This window comes from Chiloscyllium punctatum, chromosome 19, assembly GCF_047496795.1.
Source record: "Chiloscyllium punctatum isolate Juve2018m chromosome 19, sChiPun1.3, whole genome shotgun sequence".
NCBI classification, from domain to species: Eukaryota; Metazoa; Chordata; class Chondrichthyes; order Orectolobiformes; family Hemiscylliidae; genus Chiloscyllium; species Chiloscyllium punctatum.
This window is the reverse complement of record NC_092757.1, coordinates 80,636,062-80,657,690: the sequence shown is the minus strand read 5'-3', so window position 1 is coordinate 80,657,690 and position 21,629 is coordinate 80,636,062. Positions and strand designations below refer to the sequence as shown.

General features: G+C 41.8%; 1 protein-coding gene across 1 annotated transcript; it reads right to left on the bottom strand.

Moving 5' to 3' along the window:
- Positions 1 to 5,726: 5,726 nt before the first annotated feature.
- Positions 5,727 to 16,771, bottom strand: gemin4 (gem (nuclear organelle) associated protein 4). Its single transcript, XM_072589814.1, has 3 exons — positions 16,688 to 16,771; positions 13,662 to 13,753; positions 5,727 to 9,762 (listed from the first exon to the last, which is right to left on the bottom strand). The coding sequence occupies exons 2-3, from the start codon at positions 13,669 to 13,671 to the stop codon at positions 6,485 to 6,487; spliced, it is 3,288 nt and encodes a 1,095-aa protein (XP_072445915.1). The 5' UTR covers positions 13,672 to 13,753; positions 16,688 to 16,771; the 3' UTR covers positions 5,727 to 6,484.
- Positions 16,772 to 21,629: the final 4,858 nt, after the last annotated feature.

Below are 21,629 nucleotides of genomic sequence, written 5' to 3'. Positions count from 1 at the left end.
CAGTCAATTTTCATCAGTCCCTCTCTCATGCCCCTGTAATTACCTTTATTTAATTGTAGCACCATTACATCCGATTTTGCCTTCTCTCTTTCAAACTGCAGACTGAACTCCAACATATTATGATCACTGCCTCCCAAGTGTTCCCTTACTTTGTAAAAGATCTTAAAGTCTGGTTCGTCACATAGAACAAATCCAGAATAGCCTGCTCCCTTGTGGGTTCCATCACAAGCTGTTCCAAAAAGCCATCCTGTAAGCATTCCACGAATTCCCTTTCTTTGGATCCATTGGCAACATTATTCACCCAGTCCACCTGAATATCGAAGTCCCCCATGATCATCGTGACCTTGCCTTTCTGACATGCCCTATCTATTTCCTGGTACATCTTGCGCCCCTGATCCTAACCACTGCTGGGAGGTCTGTACATAACTTCCATTAAGGTTTTTTTTGCCTTTGTGGTTCCTCAATTCCACACACACAGACTCCACATCATCTGACCCTATATCATTCAGTGCCATAGATTTAATCTCATTCTTGATTAACAAGGCAATCCCACCCCCTCTGCCTATGTTCCTGTCTTTTCAATAAATTGTAAATCCTTGGCTGTTTAACTGCCAGTCCTGAACCCCCTGCAACCATGTCTCTGTGCTGCCTACCACATCATAATCATTCACAATGATTTGTGCTGTTATTTCATCTGCTTTGTTACGAATACTACGAGCCTTAATGCTAATTTTCTTATCCTCATGATTTCCAACATCTCAAATAATATGTCCTAATTTATCCTTTCTTTTTGCTTCATTCCTAGCCTACCTTGAACTTAACCATGCACACATGCTAACCTGCTGCTTATCTTTCTACTTGACTCCATACTTCCTGTTGCTTTCCCTTTCCCTTCCCCTGACTCACAAGTCTAAAGTTCTAGTGAACACCCTATTTATCCTTTTCGCTAGATCAGTTCAGGTGGAGACTGTCCCATCGGTACAAATCCCCCCGGTTCCAACACTGATGCCGATGTCCCATGAAGTGGAATCCCTCTTTCCCACACCAATCTCTTAACCACGTGTTTACTTCCCTAATTTTCTTATCCCTATGCCAATTAGTACATGGCTTGGGCAGTAATCCAGAGATTATGACCCTTGAGGACCTGTTCTTCAATATCTTCCTAGTGCTTGATACTCCCCAAACAGGTCCTCCTTCCTAGCCTTGCCTATGTTGTTAGTGCCAACGTGGACCGCAACAACTGGATCCTCTCCCTCATGCTCCAATATCCTTTCAAACCGGTCGGAGATGTCCTTCACCTTGGCACCAGGCAGGCAATACACCATGCGGGACTCCCGATCTGGCTTGCAAAGGATCCTAACTGTCCCCTTAATTATAGAATCCTCTATAACAACTACTTGTCTTTTTGATCCCCCCTCTTGAATGGCCTTCTGCACCATGGTGCCTTGGTCAGCTGGCTCATCCTGTCCACAGCCCTTTTCCTCATCTATACAGGGAGCAAAAATATCATACCTGTTGGGACAAGGTCAAGGGCTGAGGCTCCTCCACTCCTGAACTCAGAATCCCCCTACCTGCCTCACTTACAGTCACACCCTGTTGTTCCTGATCATTAACTGAGTTTGAATTACTTAATTTACCGGGTGTAAATGCCTCCTGAAACAAAGTGTCCAGGATTCTCGTTCCCCCTCCCAGATGTGCCACAGTGTTTGAAGCTCTGATTCCATCTCATCAGTTCTGATCCAGAGTTCTCCCAGTCCTCAAATGTTACCAATAGTTCCACTTGTCATTTGAAAACCAGTCACCACATGCAAACTGGCAGCTGCATTTGCCCACAAACATTTCGGAGATATTTATTTAGGGACTGTGAAGTATAGGCACTTTCCAAGGACGTGAGACGATGCTATATTACTACAAGGTCATTCCCTTCTTTTGCAATCATATGAGATTGTACTGCATAGTGATAGCCTCTTGGAATCAGAAACCTTACAGTGCTGAAAGAGACCATTCAGCCCATCGATTCTGCACCAAACCTCTAAACAGCATCCCTCCCAAACTCACTCGCCCACCCTATCCCCATAATCGCATTTATCATGGCTAATCTATTTAGCTTCCACATCCTTGGACTGTGGGAGGTAACCAGAATATCCACTGGAAACCCACACAGAAACGAGAAGAACCTGCAAATTGCACACAGTTACCAGAGGCTGAAATCGAACCTGAGTCCTGACAGTATGTGGCATGGTAACAACTGTGCCATCCCTTATAATGAACAGCTATATAAGCTCAGCACAGAGAAACAGAACCAGAGGCAGGACAGAGATCAGATCCATTAGTCTATTCAATATTATGTTTTTTCCTCTTGAAATGTGCCCACATATTCACTTAGGGTATGCTTTGAATTTCAGACTCCAGGTAATCAGTAAGTTTAATTATTAGTTTATTTAATTATCAAATTTCTTTCAATCTAACAAATTGCAAGGTCATTCCTCTGCCTGTTCAGACCTTTAGGGAAACACAAATTTTAAAAGTACATGTATTGGCTTACATCGAGTAAGGTGGATCAGGTCATTAACATTATTGCTGTAAGGCAGGGTTTTCCAATAAAAAAATACATGTTTCACAGCCAGTTCAGCTGAGTAGCCATTTTACCATTTGCAAACTAAACTGCATAGTGCTAAATCCAAATAGATGTTATGAATGCACTTTCAGGAAGTGTAATGGAGACACACAAGGGGACATTGGACGATCATTTAAATGAAAACAACATCCAGGATTATGCGCAAAAGACACCCAATTGGCAGTCAGGCAGAATGTTCAGAGATCGATGCATAAAGTGAATAAATATTATGACCCAAATCTTACGACTGCCCAGAACAAGCCCAGCCTCCCAACCACCACTTCACTTACTGTAGGTCAACTGAACCTGCACATTGCAAACCTATTTCCACACCATTGCTATGGATTTTAAAATTATTTTTAAAATAATTAAAAACTATTATTTTTAATTTTACCCATGTTGAATGGAAGGTTCACCACCTCAATAGCCACCTATTGGAATACCTTTTAAAACTGAAAAAAAAAATTGGCAACTTCCTCCTTCATTGTTCTGATGAAATCCTGAATTCAAACCCTCTCTACAGGCACGCAGTTACTTAAGAGACAGTGGCATAGCAGTAATCTTATTGGACAAATGATCTGGAGTTCTAGACTGGGGGCATGAGATCCAATCCAGCAGCTGGGGGAAATTTAAATTCATTAGCAAATCTGAAATGAAAAAGTTAGTCTCAATAATGATAATTATAAAACTACTGCATTGACTCTAAAATGCATCCAATTAATTAACATCTTTCAGGAAATCAAATTCTGAAGAAACCAATGGAGTTTATTCTTAACTGCCCTCAGAATTGGCCTATCAAGCTAGTTATATCTAATTACTACAGGGAAGTTAGACAAAGATGGACCATGCAGTATTGACTTAGTTGCCTACTGACTCTATTGTCATCCTCGCAATTATCTGGAATCTTATGCCAAAATTGGCAGATGTGTTCTACAGACTAGTCAAGCAACAGAGGCACTTTCAACTAATGACAGAATCTCCTTAACTGCCATTCTGGTGTATGCTCTGCTCCACCACTAGGGGTGGCAGCAGTGGAAAAATAAATGGAGGGACTTCCCTGGCAATCCTCAATATTGATTCCGGACTTTATGAAGTTTCATGACATCAGGTCAAGCATGGGCTTGGACATCACCCAGCCCCCCACCCACCCCAAGCTGTTCACCTACTGCCCTCCCTTAGTGGCTGAATCAGTGCTCCTCCATGAATCAAAGTCACAGGAGCAACAGGACGTGGCTGCCTTCTCTCCTTAAACAAAAAATTTCTGATTACTTTGAAGTTCACAAACAAGGATGAATTAAATATCACTGGGCAGGAGGGAGGAAGAGAATCAAATAGGATAAAATTATACAAGGAGATGCTAAAAGTGTTGGTGTTAAGTAAACAAGGCATCCTTGCTTGCTGAGGCAAGCTTGGGTGGAGATGACAGAATCTTTCAGTCCTCCTTGAATGGTGAAGTTGTACAACTGCACTGTTACACAGATCAGCAGCTGTGAATTCTGTAGTGAGTGCCTCACTTCCTGACTTGACAAAGCCTGTCCACCATTTACATCTGAACCACTCCTTTGTGGGAGAGAGACTCTACTTGTTTCTGATGTTAGTCAGATCTCCTTCAAACTTCCATAAAAGGGTTTCTAAAATCGAAATTCAATCCTTAATTATTCCAAACTCAAAACAAGCTAATAACCTTCAATAAAAACAAAGAATTGTGGATGTTACAAATCTGAAAAACGACAAGGTGATGGACAGGCTCAGCATGTCTGGAATGAGAGGAACAGAGTTAATGTTTTTGAATTCAGTGGCTGTTTCGTGGGAGGAGTTGGAGTGAGTGGAGTAGCTGGTGACAGTGCTCTCTCTCTGGGCACTATCTCCATGTATTCTGTTCACTCTCATCTGTCATCAGGATAAATACCAGCCTTTAATTTTCAGTTTCAACAACATATCACTAGATTTGAAGTAGTGGTTCTGTTTTTCTCTCTGCAGCTGTGCATCTGTTGAGTTTCTCCAGCACTTTCTTTTTTCGTTACGGCCTTCAATGTTTACTCCACCTGTCATAAACTAACCAAGCGTAGACAATTTTCAACGATCAGTCCAAGTTCATTCTGCAATCTGATGTAACTTGAAACCTGGGAACTGGTTCCAGATCATGTTTGCTGCAGCTCTCGAGTGTGAAATTAAGCTGATGCATTAATCAGTACTCTCTGAATTCATGTACCACTCTGTTTAACAATAATACAATCAAATCATGAGAGGTGAGGAAAGGAAAAATAAGACAATGTCTTTTCCCTGGGGTGGGAGAGTCCAAAACTAGAGGGCATAGGTTTAAGGTAAGAGGGGAAAAGACTTAACAGGGACCTTGGGGGCAACATTTTGATGCAGAGGATGGTGCATGTGTGGAATGAGCTGCCAGAGAAAGTGATGGAGGCTGGTACAATTACAACATTTAAAAGGCATCTAGAAAGATATACGAATAGGAAGGTTTAGAGGGCTATGGGCCAAATGTTAGCAAATGGGACTAGATTAATTTTGGATATCTGGTTGGCATGGGCGAGTTGGACCGAAGGGTCTGTTTCTGTGTTGCACTGCGCTACGACTCAATGTTCCAGGGTAAAGCAAGTCAATTGATCAGTAGCACATCCATGACTTTAAACACTTGCTACGTACACAACTGACACTCAATGGCAGCGGTGTGTGTACCAATTCCAATGTGCACTGCAGCAACTTGCCAAGGCTCCTGAGTCAGCACCCTTAAAATCTGCAATCTCTATAACTAGACGACCAAGGACAGCAGATACATAGAAACACCACCACCTTCAAGTACTCCCAAAAGTCACACATCCTGATTTGGAATGATATTGCCACTCAATCACTGCCATAAGATTTTCATCATAAGTTACCAGGTCCATTTGGAGCAGGGGAACAGAGTTTTCCATCAAGATTTGGACTTACATTTTTAGTAGTATTGAGTTGAATTTCTTTCAGATTTCAAAAGAAGCAGCTTGATCTTTTGTTTGTACCACAGTGGATCAACAAAATAAATGCACCAAAATAATTTCCCGTCCACAATGATAAAATTGGTATATAGTAAATAAAATATCATGACAAGACAAAATTTGAGAAGATTTTTTTAAATATTTACAAACCATGGAGGAAAATAAAATCTGGGGGAGAATGATTTTGTTTTATATCAACTAGGGCAGAATCTGGTCGTACCTTGGCTGCTCAGGGACTCACAAAGCCCTTAAAAAAGGCAAAATAAAGAAATTAACTTTAAAAAACATTGAGTTGCACTCTCAACATTTACACTGAGACCGTCAATTTCAACTCAGAGTCCAGAGATGGCTATAAACAACTCAGTATTCAGTCTCAATTTAATTGCCCACTGGTAACTTTGAGTTTCCTTTTCTTCACAGGACTTGCACAGGAGTCTCTGAAACAAGATTCAACTTTTCTATACAATAAAACACTCTTGCAATTTCAAATTCCAGCAACTCATGGACAGCCATAAACTACTCAACAGATTTTAAAAAGGCCATGGATGCTGGAAATCAGAAATAAAAACAGAAATTGTTGGAAAATCTCAGCAGGTCTGGTTGCATTTGTGGAAAGAAATCAGAGTTAACATTTTTCGTCAAGTGATCCTTTCTTCTGAACTGATAGTAGCTAGGAAAAAGGGTGGGAAGAATGGTAAGGAGTAAACTTTTACCTCCCTACAGTTCCGCCCCCAACTCTATCTTCTGCATAAAAGCCAATCTTTTCCTAGCTACTATCAGTTCTGGAGAAGGGTCACTCAATGCAAGAGTAACTGACTTCTCTCCACAGATGCTACCAGTCCTGCTGAAATTTTCCAGCAAATTCTGATTTTGTAACTCAACAGATTTTGCTGATTTTCTGCAGGAGTACAGAACGTTGCTCTTCGCTGGACAGATTCTCGGCAATGGAATAGAGGAAGTGTTTTTCATCGACTTTGCTGAGTAGCCCAGAGGTAGTGGAATTGGCCTTTGTCAGGATCTCATACTGGGAAAGCAGCTCCAAGGCTACATAATAGAGGGGCTCAGGCGTACCGCTGGGCATCATTACCATAATGTGAATCACGTGGCAAAAGAGCTGCATGACAACAAAAGTGGCTTCCTGACTTCCATCCGGATTCTGAGCTCCATGCTCTTTGAGTCTGCACCTTAGAGACTCCAAGATGTCTGACATACTACCAGCACACTGTCGTGCTACATACTTCCACCCGGCTGCTGGAAGCCAGTCAGAGCAGCTACAACTGCAGATCAGCTGAAAGGCCCTCAGTAAAAGCTGAGAGAACTGTAGGTGATGGGCAAAAGGTCGGAGGTTGAGCAATGGCATATAGTGAACATATTCCAGGGTATATGGCACATGAAGCAATTCGCGCTGCAGAAGGCTGTTCACGACATGGTTGAGGCGTTTCCATTCACTACAGCTGCACCAAGGCAGCACCTGGATCAGAGCAATTAGAAAACCTTTGCTAAACATATTGATCTCCTCAACATTTTTAGCATCAATTGTTAGATGAGACAGCATGCACTCCATCATATTAGTAGAGATACAACAACATTCCACCCATGCCAAAAGTCCAGTGCCTGGACCATACTGTGGAAGGTTGAGTGGTGACCAACCATCATCAGAAAGATCACACACCTCAAACAGTGTGGCAGGTACCTCATATTTGAAATGGTCCCCAAAGATACTTTTTAACCAAAGACGCATAGTCCAGTCCAACTGTTCAGTTTTTCTGTACAACCAACAGACAGATGTAGACCACATATCTGGATTTCCAGAAATGATCTGTCCAACAACATCACAAACTATGTTCAACGTCTCAATCAGGAGACTTTTTGTTTCTATAGAAATGTGATTTGATGTTTTATTGCTGTCCTCCTCCCAGCACAAAATGCATCGGTCCAGAAGCTGAGAAAGAGCAAAAATGAGGGGGAAAGGGCAACAGGCAAGTAGCCAATGTTCTTTGGTCCCGTCATCTGTCAACGGAGTCTTTAGAGCACTGTTAAGGACTTTAAGGGGAAACTCGATACTCGAGTTGCTTTCCATTAGATAAGGAAGGACAAATATCTTTGTAGCATCTGCTGGCTGGAGGAGAGGACTTGGGGATTCTTCATTAATTCCTTCTCCTGGTTCCATAAGAGATGTCAAGAATTCAAGAAATTGATTTTCACCTTTAGTGGTGGCAAAGCTATCCCATGCAGCTTCCAGGAGACACTTGGCGAAGATATTGAGCCCGTCTGAAGACAGCTTGTCCTTAAAAGTCAGCGCTGGCAAGTTTTTCAGGATCTGGCCAAGTAGCTTATGGGCACCCAGATTCACTGCAGCCAAGTGGCACGCCTTCTGCAGGGTGGCTTCTGGATTTAAAAAAGCAACTCTTGCAATAGCGTTCACTGCTTTATCAAAGTTCTTTGCAGCCTCGCTGTGCGTAATACAGTTAAACACCATGTTTACCTCCTCTTCAAACCAGTCCTTAAAAGCTCCCTCATCTCTACAGAGGCCTTTGCTATCATAAGAGGACAGGATCCCCAACAGAGCTTTATTTTTGTCAGCAACTGAGAGTGCAGTCAAGCAATCTAAAATGATATTCATCAGTTGTTTCATCTTTGACACTTCACTGATCCCACTGGATGAAACTTCTTTAAGCGTTCCAGCTAACCTCAATACTAAATCAGTATCTTGAAAAATGTCCCGGTTTCTTTCAAGACAATCAAGCCAACCATCAGCTGATAAAGCCCAATCAGGACTAGACGCAAATATTTCACATATTTCTGCATATCTGTCCATTCTTCTATCAATTATCGTCAAAACAATGGAAAATTTAACTTTATCTGTAGTAGCAGCATCATCTAAAGGCACGAGCGTGTCAATCTGCTGAACAAAAGTGGCTGAATTCAGCAGGAGATCAGATAGATTTTTCTTGGCATCTTCAGATACCATCTTGGATTTTTGAAGCAGGGGACAGATTTCACGGAAGCGTTTTAAACTTTCTGCTGTTCTATAAATAGCCAGGTGTCTCTTCTGAATTTCAGTGTCGTCCTCAGGCTCGCTTTGGAGTTCATTTACCCATGAGTGGAGGAGATCAGCAAGCAACTCAATCCCTACTGTCAGTGCTCCCTCAGGAAGCTGGAATGAAGACTTCTGAGATGTGGCTCTCAGCTCTCTCTCTGTCTCTTTCACATTCGTGATGAATATTTTTGGTACTGGAAACGTTTGGACCTCAGGATTGCCTAATGTAATCAGTCTGGCAAATCTCTCCAAATACACCTTAGTAGACACTTCAACAATATTTTCAGAAAGAACTGAATTGCGTATCATGTCTGACAGCTTTGCTAGGGCAGAACATTTATAAATATAAGGATTTATATGACTTTTCAATCTCTTCAGACCATCTAGTAGCAGAGAAGGAATGGGTAGGTCACTTGAAGTTACAGGCACGCTCACTGAAGGGAACAAAGAAGAAACATCAGGATCTAGTTTGAGTCTTTTAGATGAATGACTAAATTCATCAGCCGCATGTGCCAAGTACTTTTTAGCCTCCTCTCCAAATGTTTGAACAATTCCATCCCTTTGTCCATCATGTTGTTTCATTAATTCCCACCATACATCTAGAAACATGGCCACATCGTCATCACAGGTTCCATCAAGAACATGGTCCACAAAGTGAGTCATTTCCAGGCAGCTTGCATCAGCTGGCAATTCTGAAAGTAACTCAACAAAGACATCGGAGGCCCCCAGTGATTTTACTATCTCAAATAAAACAGTGTGATTTATCTCTGGAATCATGCTTTCCGCTGAAAAGAAGAGGTCTTCCTTCCACCTTCGATCACGTTCAGCATCTGAATCCAATTCCTCCTTAACATTAGACCCAGTTACATTCGAGTTCAGTAGCTTTGCCCAGACAAAAGCAAGTACTTTCCTCTGCCAGTGCTTGGTTTCTGTAGGATCCTCTGCTGAGTCAGTCCTTCCATCACAGATCTCATGTACAGCACAGACAATAGGTTTCCCTAAGGTTGTCCAATCAGATTTTTTCATTTCCAAAAGCATATTGTGCTGACTTTGCTTCTTGGCTAACAGAAAGCCCCCATGAAGAACTGCCAACTTCTCACAACAAATCCAGGATCCTGCACATGCAGAAAAATCAATTAATTCCAAACTTATAAAGGTGAAATCCTTAATTTAGAAACTTCCATTACGGCATCAATAAATAAAATACATTTTATTATATAGCACCTTTAATGTTGAGACATAGGATATGTGAGTGAAAACTTGGTCAATGATATAGGTAGAGCAACTTAAAGGAGAAAAGGGATAAGGGCCCTGTCTTCGAAGGCAGAAAGAACATGTACGCAGCCTTTCAATTCAAATAACCATTCATCTGTTCATTTTTCAAATGCCCTGATTATAGTCAACCATCACAGTTTAAAATGTAAACTCAGCCTGACAGTTAACTGTCAATCATCATTCATGGGTGCATACTCCATGTCTCTACCAAGAAAAGCCAATTATTTTGCACTTTCCTCTCATGCAGTATAAATTTTGATTTTCCCCTTAAAGTGACAGTCCTGATCAGTGCGTGAAGAAAAACTTTGACAAAATATCTGCTCTTTCAGCAATACTCACATGACCTAACTATACAATGATTAACTTACGTTAGGAACATCTTTTTATTTGACTGTTAGATATTTGTTTTAGGACATTGACTTTAATGAGAAATGCTAATGGAAGGACAGTTGGGAAAGAGTCACTGAACTCAACAGTGCAAGAGAGTAGAATAATTGAAAAACTCTCCAGCACTCAATTCACTCTCTTTCCTCTCCCAATCAGAATGGGAGCTTCTGATTTCCTTTAGTCAGAAATTTGGAAATCAAAGAAAGAAAAAATCTGATACCAAACACTCAAGTTATTGTTTTGCATGAATCTCAGAGGGTTACAGAACAAAATTAAAGGAACCATAAGATCAAATAATAGTTATCTCACAGAACAAAACCATTCAGCATACTGTGTTTGTGCTAGTCCTTTGCAAAAGCCAATCAACTGGACCAACTTCCCCATCTTTTCCTCAGAGTACTGTCATTTCTATGTCCTTAGGTAATGATCTAATTGCCTTTTGAAAATCACAACTGAACTCCATCACACTCAGGCAGTGAATTCCAGATCCAAACCAATTGCTGCTTGAAAATGTCTTTTTTTCCCCCTTATTGCCACTGCTTTGTTTGCTAATCACCTCAAATTAGTATCCTTTGATTCTTGATTCTTCCATCCGTGGAAATAATTTCTCTACCTACTCAGTCTAAATTCCTCATATCGTGAACACCTCTGTTAAATCCCCTCACAACCATTTTTTTTAAGAGAACAGCCCAGCTTATCTATGTAACTGAAGCCTCCCATACCTGGAATTATTCCTTTCAGTATTTCCTGAACATACCTAAAGTCTTCACATCCTTCCTGAAGTATGGTGTCCAGAATCAGACAAAAAACCTCTAGCTGAGGCTGAACCAATATTTCGGAAATGTTCATCATAACTTCCTTGCTTTGGTGATCTAAGCTACTATTTATAAAGCCTGGTAACCCAAATATCTTTCCCAACTTTCCCGGTTACCTTCAAGGATTTGTGCACATACAACTCCCTGGAGGAGGTCTTGTGGTGCCATGGATAATGTCCCTGTTTCTGAGCCAGAAGCTCCAAACTTGAATTCATTCATTTCTTGATGACCAAGGAGGATGCATTTAAAATGTGTCAAAACAGGTTGACTATCAACCTATAAATCCTTCCATCACACAAGCAAGCAGTAAAAGATTCCTGATAAAATAAGAGATGGAAAAAAGACATGAGAGCACCTACCTTCAGCATCCATTCCTCTGAACTACAACATGCCTCTCTACCTCTCTTTCCTCCTTTAAGACCCACTTAAAAGCGCACCTCTTTGACCAAGCTATTGGCAGTTTTACACGATATCTGATGTAGTTTTAGACCAAGTTTTACAATGTTTTGGTGTGCTGCTTTGGGGAGCTTCATTAATTTATACATAAAGTTGTTGTTGAGAGCTGTGTTGCCTGGGCAAGAGTTAACAGACGTCAGCTAGCACAGAGTGAACAAGGCTGGATGCAAATTAGGTTGTACGAACCCTGAGTTTTGAATATACACAAGTTTGCATTATGTGGAAAATGGGCAGGTGGCCAACTTTTGGAGTAGCAAATGCAAGATGTGACAAAGGCACAGATAAGGACTTCAGCAGCTGAGGTTAGGCGTGGTGACATCAGATAATATTCTGATAGTGGAAGTAGACAGGTTTGGTAATAGAGTTGTGGCTGAAGTACTGTCCACAGTTAATACAGTAGTCATAGAGTCATATTGGGATCTAACAAGCATGTCAATGAGATACGAGAACAGGGTGCTTATAGAGGAGATCATTTGAAAGAAACTTGGAGGTGAAGTCAGTGGATTAGCAATCAAGTATTCTTGGCTCAGAATAATACTCTAGGGACATGGGTATATGAAATAGAATATTAGTCTCAGTAGTACATACATATAACTGGTATTTCTTTGAGGAAATTTTCTAGATCATTAGTGACGTTATTTTCTTAATCCCACTCATCAGTATTCTCATTAATTTCTTTTATGGGCTGCACAGTGACTCAGTGGTTAGCACTACTGCCTCACAGCACCATGGACTAGGTTCAATTCTAACCTCAGGTAACTGTCTTTGTGAATTTTACACGTTCTCCCTGCACCTGCAAGAGTTTTTTTCTGGGTGCTCCGGTTCCTTCCCACAGTCCAAAGTGATACAGGTTCAGTGGGTTGGCAGTGCTAAGTTGCCCTGTAGTGTCCAGGGATGCACAGGCTAGGTGGGTTAGCCATGGTAAATGGTGAGGGTTTGCTTCGGGGTAGGATGCTCTTGGATCAACAGTGCAGGCTCAGTGGGCTGAATGACTTCTTTCGTACTGTAGGGATTCTGTGATTCTAGTTACCATTAACCATTGTTGACTGCCATTAAAAAAGCAACCAGTTTCACTAATGGTCTTAAAGGAATGAAATCTGACATTCTAACCTGGTCTGGCCTACACTCAATTTCAAACCCTTAAGTGCCCTCAGAAATGGCCTACCAAACCATTCAGTTCAAGAGCAATTAGGGCTGCAAAGAAAAAATGCCAGTGATGAACACATCCCCAGGGGAAAAAAAAAGCAAGGTCACAAAGCAATTTCAAAGTGAGGGTCTGTATAAGATTTTGTTTGATAATACTTGCATGAAAGATCTTATTTTAATTGGAAGGTGCCATATAAATGCAAATTGGCATTGCTGTTACTGCAAGGGTCCTCACACTGACAAGGCATCAATACCTCTATACTGTAACTATACCCAGGAAAAGAACAGCTTTGTGAAAGAAGAACTGGAATAGATATCAATGAAGTAACCCTAACATTTGCAAGAGCAGAGCAACTTCCATTATTGTCCTTAATGTATCGCTCAAAACGTGCTGGTCAGAAAACCATTAAAGCTTTCCACTGAACCTGCAGCAGTAACACGACCACATAATCTCAAATTTGATCCTTAGTCTGAGTCAGGTTGGCTGACGTCCTCCCATAATCAGAACTCACATGACATCAGGTTATAGCCCCACAGGTTTATTTGAAATCCCAAGCTTTCAGAGTGCTGCTCCTTTGTCAGCTGACCTCCTGACATGGTGAGGATCGTGCAACTACATATTTCTGTTCTCTCTCTCGATTTCTTCAAGTACCAGACAAAAATTCATTAACCAACATATTTTTAAGTCAAATTGTCCTTTCAAAATAAAAGCAACAACATTCAGCAAGCTTCCTGCTGTAATCAGCCAAGGGAAGCATTTGAACAGCAAGTTCACTTGAGAGTGTTGTTGCTTTCTGCACAAGAACATGACTGCACTCAAATTTCTTTCTGCAACTTAGCAAATCTTGCACTGCAGAAGCTGCACCTCATGCTCAAGTTATGCTGTACAGAGATATGACACAAAATATGGTCTTTAAAAAAAAGGGGTAACTTACCCTGCTCCATTTTGAGAGATTACGTTTCCATACACTGTTCAATCCTTGATGGCTTGATCATACAATCGGAAACTCCTTCAAACCTGTGAATTCTTCAAAAAAAATTGAACTTTTTACACAAGTTCTTTAAAAATCAATTTGTAAAGAATATCACCCCTACAAAAAAGACAGTTTTCTTGTTTAAAAAACTCAGCAGCAATTGAAAGATGTAGTTATCCTGCCTCCTATATCAAGCTGTTTTCAGTAGGTTATGAATATAAAAATGGCAGCATGACTGAAATGTCAATTCTCAATGATATACTGCTTTGTGACAGATCATTGCGAGACAAAACAACTCATTTTCACCTCACAAAATGCAGACACCTGGACAAAATAAAGTCTCTTTTGTCTCTCAACATCATCAAGTCTCTGCATTCAATTGACCATTGTATGATATTCCAAGTGTTACTCCATAATCAGTGCACCTTACTTTCACTTTCAGTATTCCAAAGGGAATTGTCCAGTCTGCAACCCCAGATTCATTCTTCAAATTATCCCCAACACCTTCAGTTCTTGGAGGAGAAAGTGAGGACTGCAGATGCTGGACATCAGAGCTGAAAATGTGTTGGTGGAAAAGCGCAGCAGGTCAGGCAGCATCCAAGGAACAGGAGAATCGACGTTTCGGGCATAAGCCCTTCTGAAGAAGGGCTTATCCCCGAAACGTCGATTCTCCTGTTCCTTGGATGCTGCCTGACCTGCTGCGCTTTTCCACCAACACATTTTCACCTTCGGTTCTTGCACAGGCATTCTCCCAGCTAAGTGCAAAAGACTATATCTACCTTAGAGAATGTTGGAGAAACTCAGCAGGTCATAGAGATGTACAGCATGGAAACAGACCCTTCGGTCCAACCCGTCAATGCCGAACAGATATCCAAACCCAATCTAGTCCCACCTGCCAGCTCCCGGCCCACATCCCTCCAAACCTTTCTTATTCATATACCCATCCAAATGTCTTTAAAAGGTTGCAATTGTACCAGCCCCCACCACGTCTTCTGGCAGCTCATTCCATACATGTACCACCCTCTGTGTGAAAATGTTGCCCCTTAGGTCTCTTTTATATCTTTCTCTGGCAGCATCTGTGGTTAAAGAAAGAAAATTAGTGTTTTGAGTCCAGTATGACTCTTCTTAAGAACCATCTTTTTGCATCCTCACTGACCAAGATGCCAAACTCACTTATGCCAAGTCACGGAATGATTGAATTGTACTTCTTTCAATCTAGATCACTGAATTCACTGCACAGTATGGTCTGCTCTACACCAGGAAGAGCAAAAGTAAATTGGGTGACTGCCTTACAGGACACCATGCTGTCTACGTGACCCCAAAATTCTGGCTACCTATTCACCAACCCATTTTCAATGATCGTTGGTTTCCTGCAGCTGTTCAATGAAGTTGAAGACCAGTACTTTTCTTCCAAGTAGGTGCTTTACAGTCTTCTGGATTCAACATTGAGTTTAACTTCAGACTATAAATGTTTCCCACTCTGTTTCAGACTGCAGCTATTGACAATGATCCTACAATTCCCATTTATAACTCCAGATATGTCTTTGGTTTCTTTATTCTAATCCCTGCATCTGTACTCAAATGAAACCCCATTACATCTCTAATATTCACTTCTGGCAAAAGGTCATGAACCTGAAACATTACATCTGCTCTTCTCTCTGCAGATGCAAGAGTACCTACTGAGTATCTCTAGCATTTTTCCATTGTTTTATCCGAAATATGGAGAGCTTGGTAGTAATTGCACCTTGCAGCCAATGACTACTCTTCTTTCAGACCTCCAATATCCAGTATTTTGTTTGAGATTCTAAAACTAATGGACAAACGAAGCGTAAGACACTACAGCCAGCAGATAACAACATGACTGCAAGTTTGGTCTCTTGAACACTTAAGTACAGCAACTGCTCCAAAAGATTTTATAAACACACCCATTTCCTATTATATTGATTAGAGACAAAATAAAACCTGCAGATGCAGGAGTAGTTGGACAAACAGGAGGCTGGAAGAACACAGCAAGCCTTGCAGCATCAGGAGGCGAAGAAGTCAACATTTCATGTATTTTAGAATCTCTACAATGTTGAAACAGGCCATTTGGCCCAACAAGTCCACACTGACCCTCTGAAGAGTAACCCACCCAGATACATTCCCCTACCCTATTATTCTACATTTACCCCTAACTAATGAACCTAACCTACACACTTTTGGACTGTGGGAGGAAACCGGATCACCTGGAGGAAACCCACGCAGACACTGTGAGAACATGCAAACTTCACACCGTCACCCAAGACTGGAATCAAACCCAGGTTCCTGTGAGGCAGCAGGGCTAACCACCAAGCCGCTCCATCTTCTGTACTATCCCCACATCCATTTCTGGAGTGTTCTTCCAGTCTCTTATTATACTGAAGACGTGATGTGGAGGTGCCGGTGTTGGACCGGGGCGTACAAAGTTAAAAATCACCGAACACAGGTTATAGTCCAACAGGTTTACTTGGGAGCTGTAGCTTTCAGAGCGCACCGAAACCTGGTGCTATTATATTGAACATGATTTGGTGACCTGATGAAGGTCCAGCGCGCCAAAAGCTAGCGTGCTTCCAATTAAACCTGTTGAACTCTAACCTGGTGTGATTTTTAACTATTATATTGAAGACATTGTGTGGATGTTTCACCCTGAAATGTGGTTTCTCCATACCATAATCAATACAACTTAACTAAAATCATACATTTTAACTGCATTCAAACCACAGCAGGAAAACTTAACGTTCTGAAGAAATCAAGCGCCCTCCTGAAGATGGTTTAACCCAAAGATGAAAGAACAGGGAGCGGTGTACACTTGGGATAAAGTTGTAGGTAGGCCCGAGGCCCTTGAGGGGGATGTGTAGCCTCCGGGACCAACCTCAGGCTTCCCCGCCACCACCTTAACCCCCATCCCCAAAACCCAGGCAGCCCCCCTCCCTCATTCAGAACCAAAACCTCCTCCCTCCAACACTCACTCATTCACTCTCTGCCTCCATCACTCACTCCCTCCCTCCGCCGAGCGGGACGTACTCCCAGCAGCACGAGAGGAAAGCCGAGCGCCAGCGCTGCTGCCCCCTACGCAGGATGAGTCGCTGCACTGCATTGCAGCTGGCCCCTGCCCAGAAGCATCAGCATTTGTGAGCCAGGATACCCAGGCTCATGGTTCTCAGGGCGTGTCATGACACCTCTGAGCAGTTTGGTCCAGAACCCTATTGGTGATGAAAGTTGCTAACATATTATTTTTAAAAGGAACCTTTGTGTCGCTGAGCCAGGAGGCTGCTCCAGAGGTGTGTTATAACATCTCTGAACAGGTTGATTAGAAAATATCTACTTTATTCATTTGGCGATGCAAGTTGCAAACAGTTTAGATTTTTTAAGAGTTCTATGGCACAGTCATTGTGTCTGTACCTCTGAGCCGGGAGACTCAGGGGTTGATGTCCTGCATGTTCCAGAAGTGTGTTAGGGATGTTGGAATCCAAGGTAGACAAGCAGGAGGGTGGAAGAACACAGCAAGCCAGGCAGCATCAGGAGGTGGAGAAGTCAATATTTCAGATGTAACGCTTGAAGTGTGTGGTTGAACAGGTTGATGAGAAAAAAATATCTATTTGACTCTCTTGGAGAGGGAAATTGCAAAGGTTTTTTTAATAGGTTCGGTGGCACAGTGGTAATATCCTGACCTCCGAACCAAGAGAACCTGGTTCAAGTTACATCTGCTCCAGCGCTGTATTGTTGTAAGATCTTTGAACATGCTGATTGAATAGATCTATTCTCACAACAGAAGAAACATACCCAGAGAAAGTTCTAGAGAAACTCAACAAGTCTGGCAGCATCTGTGGAGAGAATAGACTTAACATTTTAAATCCACTCTGACACTTATTTTTCAAACTGTATTCATTTTAGATTTTCAATATTTGCAGCATTTTTGCTTTTATTACAAGAAATACACCACAAAAGTTTTAAAAAATGAAAGCCCAAAAACCCTGCAAGATATTTCCACTCCTCTAATTCTGGCCTCAGATTTTAATTGCTCCCATGATTGGTGCCCACTCGCATCATCAGCTTTAGACTCTAAAACCCGTGCCTACATGTTTGCACATTACACTATTGAGATACTTAGAGAAGCTTACTTTGACCAAGTTTGTCATCATATGATCTAATATCTCCATGTCATACTTGGTTTTTGTAATTTTAAATACATGATGTGGGGGATCACTGGCTGGGCCAGCATTTGATTTAGATTTAGATTTGATTAGAGTGTGGAAACAGGTCCTTCAGCTCAACAAGTCCACACCGACCTGCCGAAGCGCAACCCACCCAGACCCATTCCCCTACACCTAACACTGCGGGCAATTTAGCATGGCCAATTCACCTAACCTGCACATTTTTGGATTGTGGGAGGAAACCACAGCACCCGGAGGAAACCCACGCAGACACGGGAGAATGTGCAAACTCCACACAGAGACGCCTGAGGCGGGAATTGAACCTGGGTCTCTGGCGCTGAGAGGCTGAAGTGCTAACCACTGTGCCACCATGCTGCCCATTAATTGCTTTGGATACGAGTAGGTTGATAAACCATTTTTAGAGGGCAGTTAAGAATAAACCCCATCGCTATGGGTCTGGAATTACCTCTAGGCCAGACCAGATAAAGGTAGCAGATTTCCTTCCCTAACCTAAAGGACATTAGTAAGATGCTGCCATGGATCACACTTTTTACTGTACTTTAAAGGCACTATGTAAATGTAGGTTTTGTGTTAAAAAAATGACTATATACTTTTATTCCACAGGTTTTGGTATGTCAAATTCAAGATGGCTGACAAAATAGAAGCAGAGAGAAGAGATTTTGACCTCAAGAGCCTCCCCTTCTCCAGTTGAACCCCCCATGACCCTACTCAATGAGCCACTCTTGACAACACCCACCTTTCTCGCAGAATCACTGCTTGATCCCGAGACTCAGATCTGCCAGCAGATGGCACAACCTCCTTTTCTGTGGTGCAACTGAGTATTGGAACTCCTGGCTAGGTGACTGCAGACAGGCTGCCATTCTCCTGAGTTCTCAGTCAGGAGGAAGACCTGTTGGTGTCCACTTAAATGCCTGATGGGCTGAAGATCCTTCTAAGAGTCAGTGACTCTCCACCCAATGTGAGACAATGAGAGAGAGAATTAAGAGGGGGAGACAAAATGGAAACTTAAAATTTACAAAAAAAAGGCTGAGACTCTATAGCTTAAATTTTCAGACCAGCAAGGTTGAGTTTCATATTAGACCTATAATCACATCACCAACAGTATCCTTATGACATTAACTACAAGACCTCAATGAGATCCATTCATATTCACAGCACAAGTCCAGCAATTTCTTGATGCTCACAGAGAGTTTAATCTCAAGCTTTCAGTTTTATGAGGATAAATAGCAATCAGCAATTTATGACAATTCACATTTTGTGGCATAGCCCTTCTGACATCATGAATTGCCAGGTTATGTATACATCAATATTGGCAACCACAGTAATCTTATCTTTATTAATAATGGCAGGTGCCATAAACTCACAGTTGCTTTGGTTAGGGTACAATTAGAACAGTGTATACAGTTCTGATCACTAGATTCTACGAAGGCTAGGGTCCTGGTTTGGCTGCGGGTCCAGTAAAACCTTGGCACAGTGGTTCTAAGGATGATGGATTTTGGCTGCAGGGTTGGTTCAGAGGCGCTGGGGTTGTTTCCTTGATGCAGGAGAGATTTGATAAATGTTTGGAATGAGCTGCCAGAGGAAGTGGTGGAGGCTGGTATAATTGCAACATTTAAAAGGCATTTGGATGGTATATGGATAGGAAGGGTTTGGAGGGGTATGGGCTGGGTGCTGGCAGGTGGGACTAGATTGGGTGAAGCCTGAGAACTCATTGCCAGTATGGGGCTGGGAGGTCAGATGGGGAGGGATCTCAAAAAGGAAATTAAGTGAATGTTTGTGGAAAGTAAAGTTGCAGGATGATGAGGATAGAGTTGGTGGGGGGAATTGGTCTGACTGGATTGCTCTCCTCAGAGTCAACATGGACATGATGGGCTGGATGGCCTCCTTCTGTGCTGTAATGTCTTTGCAGAACACTGTGAACTCACCATTACACTGCCAGTAATTTCTAGCCCCTATATTCCTTTTATTAGAGCCCCACATAGTGATGGAAACTGGTCAGTACAACTCTTAAAAAGATGTGATTGCATCCTCCAGTTCAGTGAGTCTGGAACAGCCAGGCTAATTTGGGAGAGTGTGGAGTGTGGTTTGTGTGGAGTTTGCATGTTTTATGAACCGACTTGGGGACAGGGAATGGAAAGATTTGCAAAATTGCAGTAGCTCCTAAAACGTGTGATGAAAAGTGGCCACACCACATTCAAACACTTATTAACGTAGGTTAGTTATTGTTTGAAAATGGGATGGAATTCTGATGAGCTACCTGACTGAGACTGAGGAATTGGTGGCGAGCAGGTTAGTTGATAAACAGCAGAATCTAGATAGGATATGAAATTGGAACAGCAAAGTGTGATGAAGGCTAGCTGAGTTAGCCATGGTAAATATGGGTTTATGGGAATGAGGATTTCTCTTATTAGACATGCAAGAATTTGCAGAGATTAGCTCCTGTGAGAATTTTGATACTATTTCTCGTGGGCATCGGATTTATTTTTGCCAAATACTTGTTTCAGACCGGAAACCAAGTACCATGGCTTGGACGATACAGTAGGTAGAAACCCCAAACCTGAACTGATTCTCCTGCTCTATGCTTGTAGAAGCGAGGTCAGTAATTGAACTTAATCCTGGAAGTTTTATCACAGGATAGCTAGGATTGAGGCACATCATTTGCATCTGGAATCACCTGTCTTCCCTCTGCTCCTAATCTTCTCCGAAGGTTGGTTATCCCAAATCAAGTTATGTGGCCATTCTTTAAGTGAAAGCCTAGTTAATTAGTTGCTGTCAGGACAGGGGTATCATGGGCAACCCAATCTTGTTCTCACTGATATTCTCTGGGGTGGAGTCTTTGGACAGCAATCAGGCGATTTAACTTGCTCCATCTAATAGACATTATTGGTGCTTTAAAAGGTAGCAATATGAAAAAAAATAAAATTGTTATTTGATATCAAGTCCCGGGCTTTCAAACTTATGACTCAAAGTAAATTATTCTGACATGTTAATGCTCAGAATTGAGATAATTTATTTCCCCTTGCTCTGTTAATTGATCATTAAATAGTAATTACTGCATAAATTTACTCCCATCCCACAGATTCATTAATGCTCCTGTCAAAGCCATGAAAACAGTCCAGTTGTTGTGATGAGTGGAGCTGGGTAAACACTAAGCCACATGAGAAACCTTTCAGTAAATTCTGCAGAGGCTAACACATCATACAGCACAGAAACAGACCCTTCACTCCAACCGGTTCTTGCTGAATAGTGGATAGTTTGAAACAGAACAAGAAGCTATTTCCCTTGACTGCAGATGGAATATTCTACATTCCCCCATTGCTAAAACCACCTTCAGTATGTTTATTTTTGTTTCTTTCCCCTGGGGTAAACCATTCTTTTCTCAGGTGTGCTTGATTGGCTAGGTTTCTCAACACGAAGACAGAAGTTTCAAATTACACTGCAGAACTTGAGCACAATAACCTTGGCCAACACTCCAGTGTCCATTGAACACTACACTCAATGTCTTGACCAATATTTATCCCTCAATCAACATCACAATAACAGAATACTTGGTCACTGTGACAATATTGCTTGTTGGAGGTTGCTGCGCACAATTTGGCTGACATTTCCTACAGCAATGACTACACCTCTAAAACACTTTGTATCGGCAGTGAAGCATTTTGGTCATGCAGTGGTTGTGAAAGGTGCTATGTAAATGTACATTTTATTTTCCTTCAACAATACCTAATCTTTACTG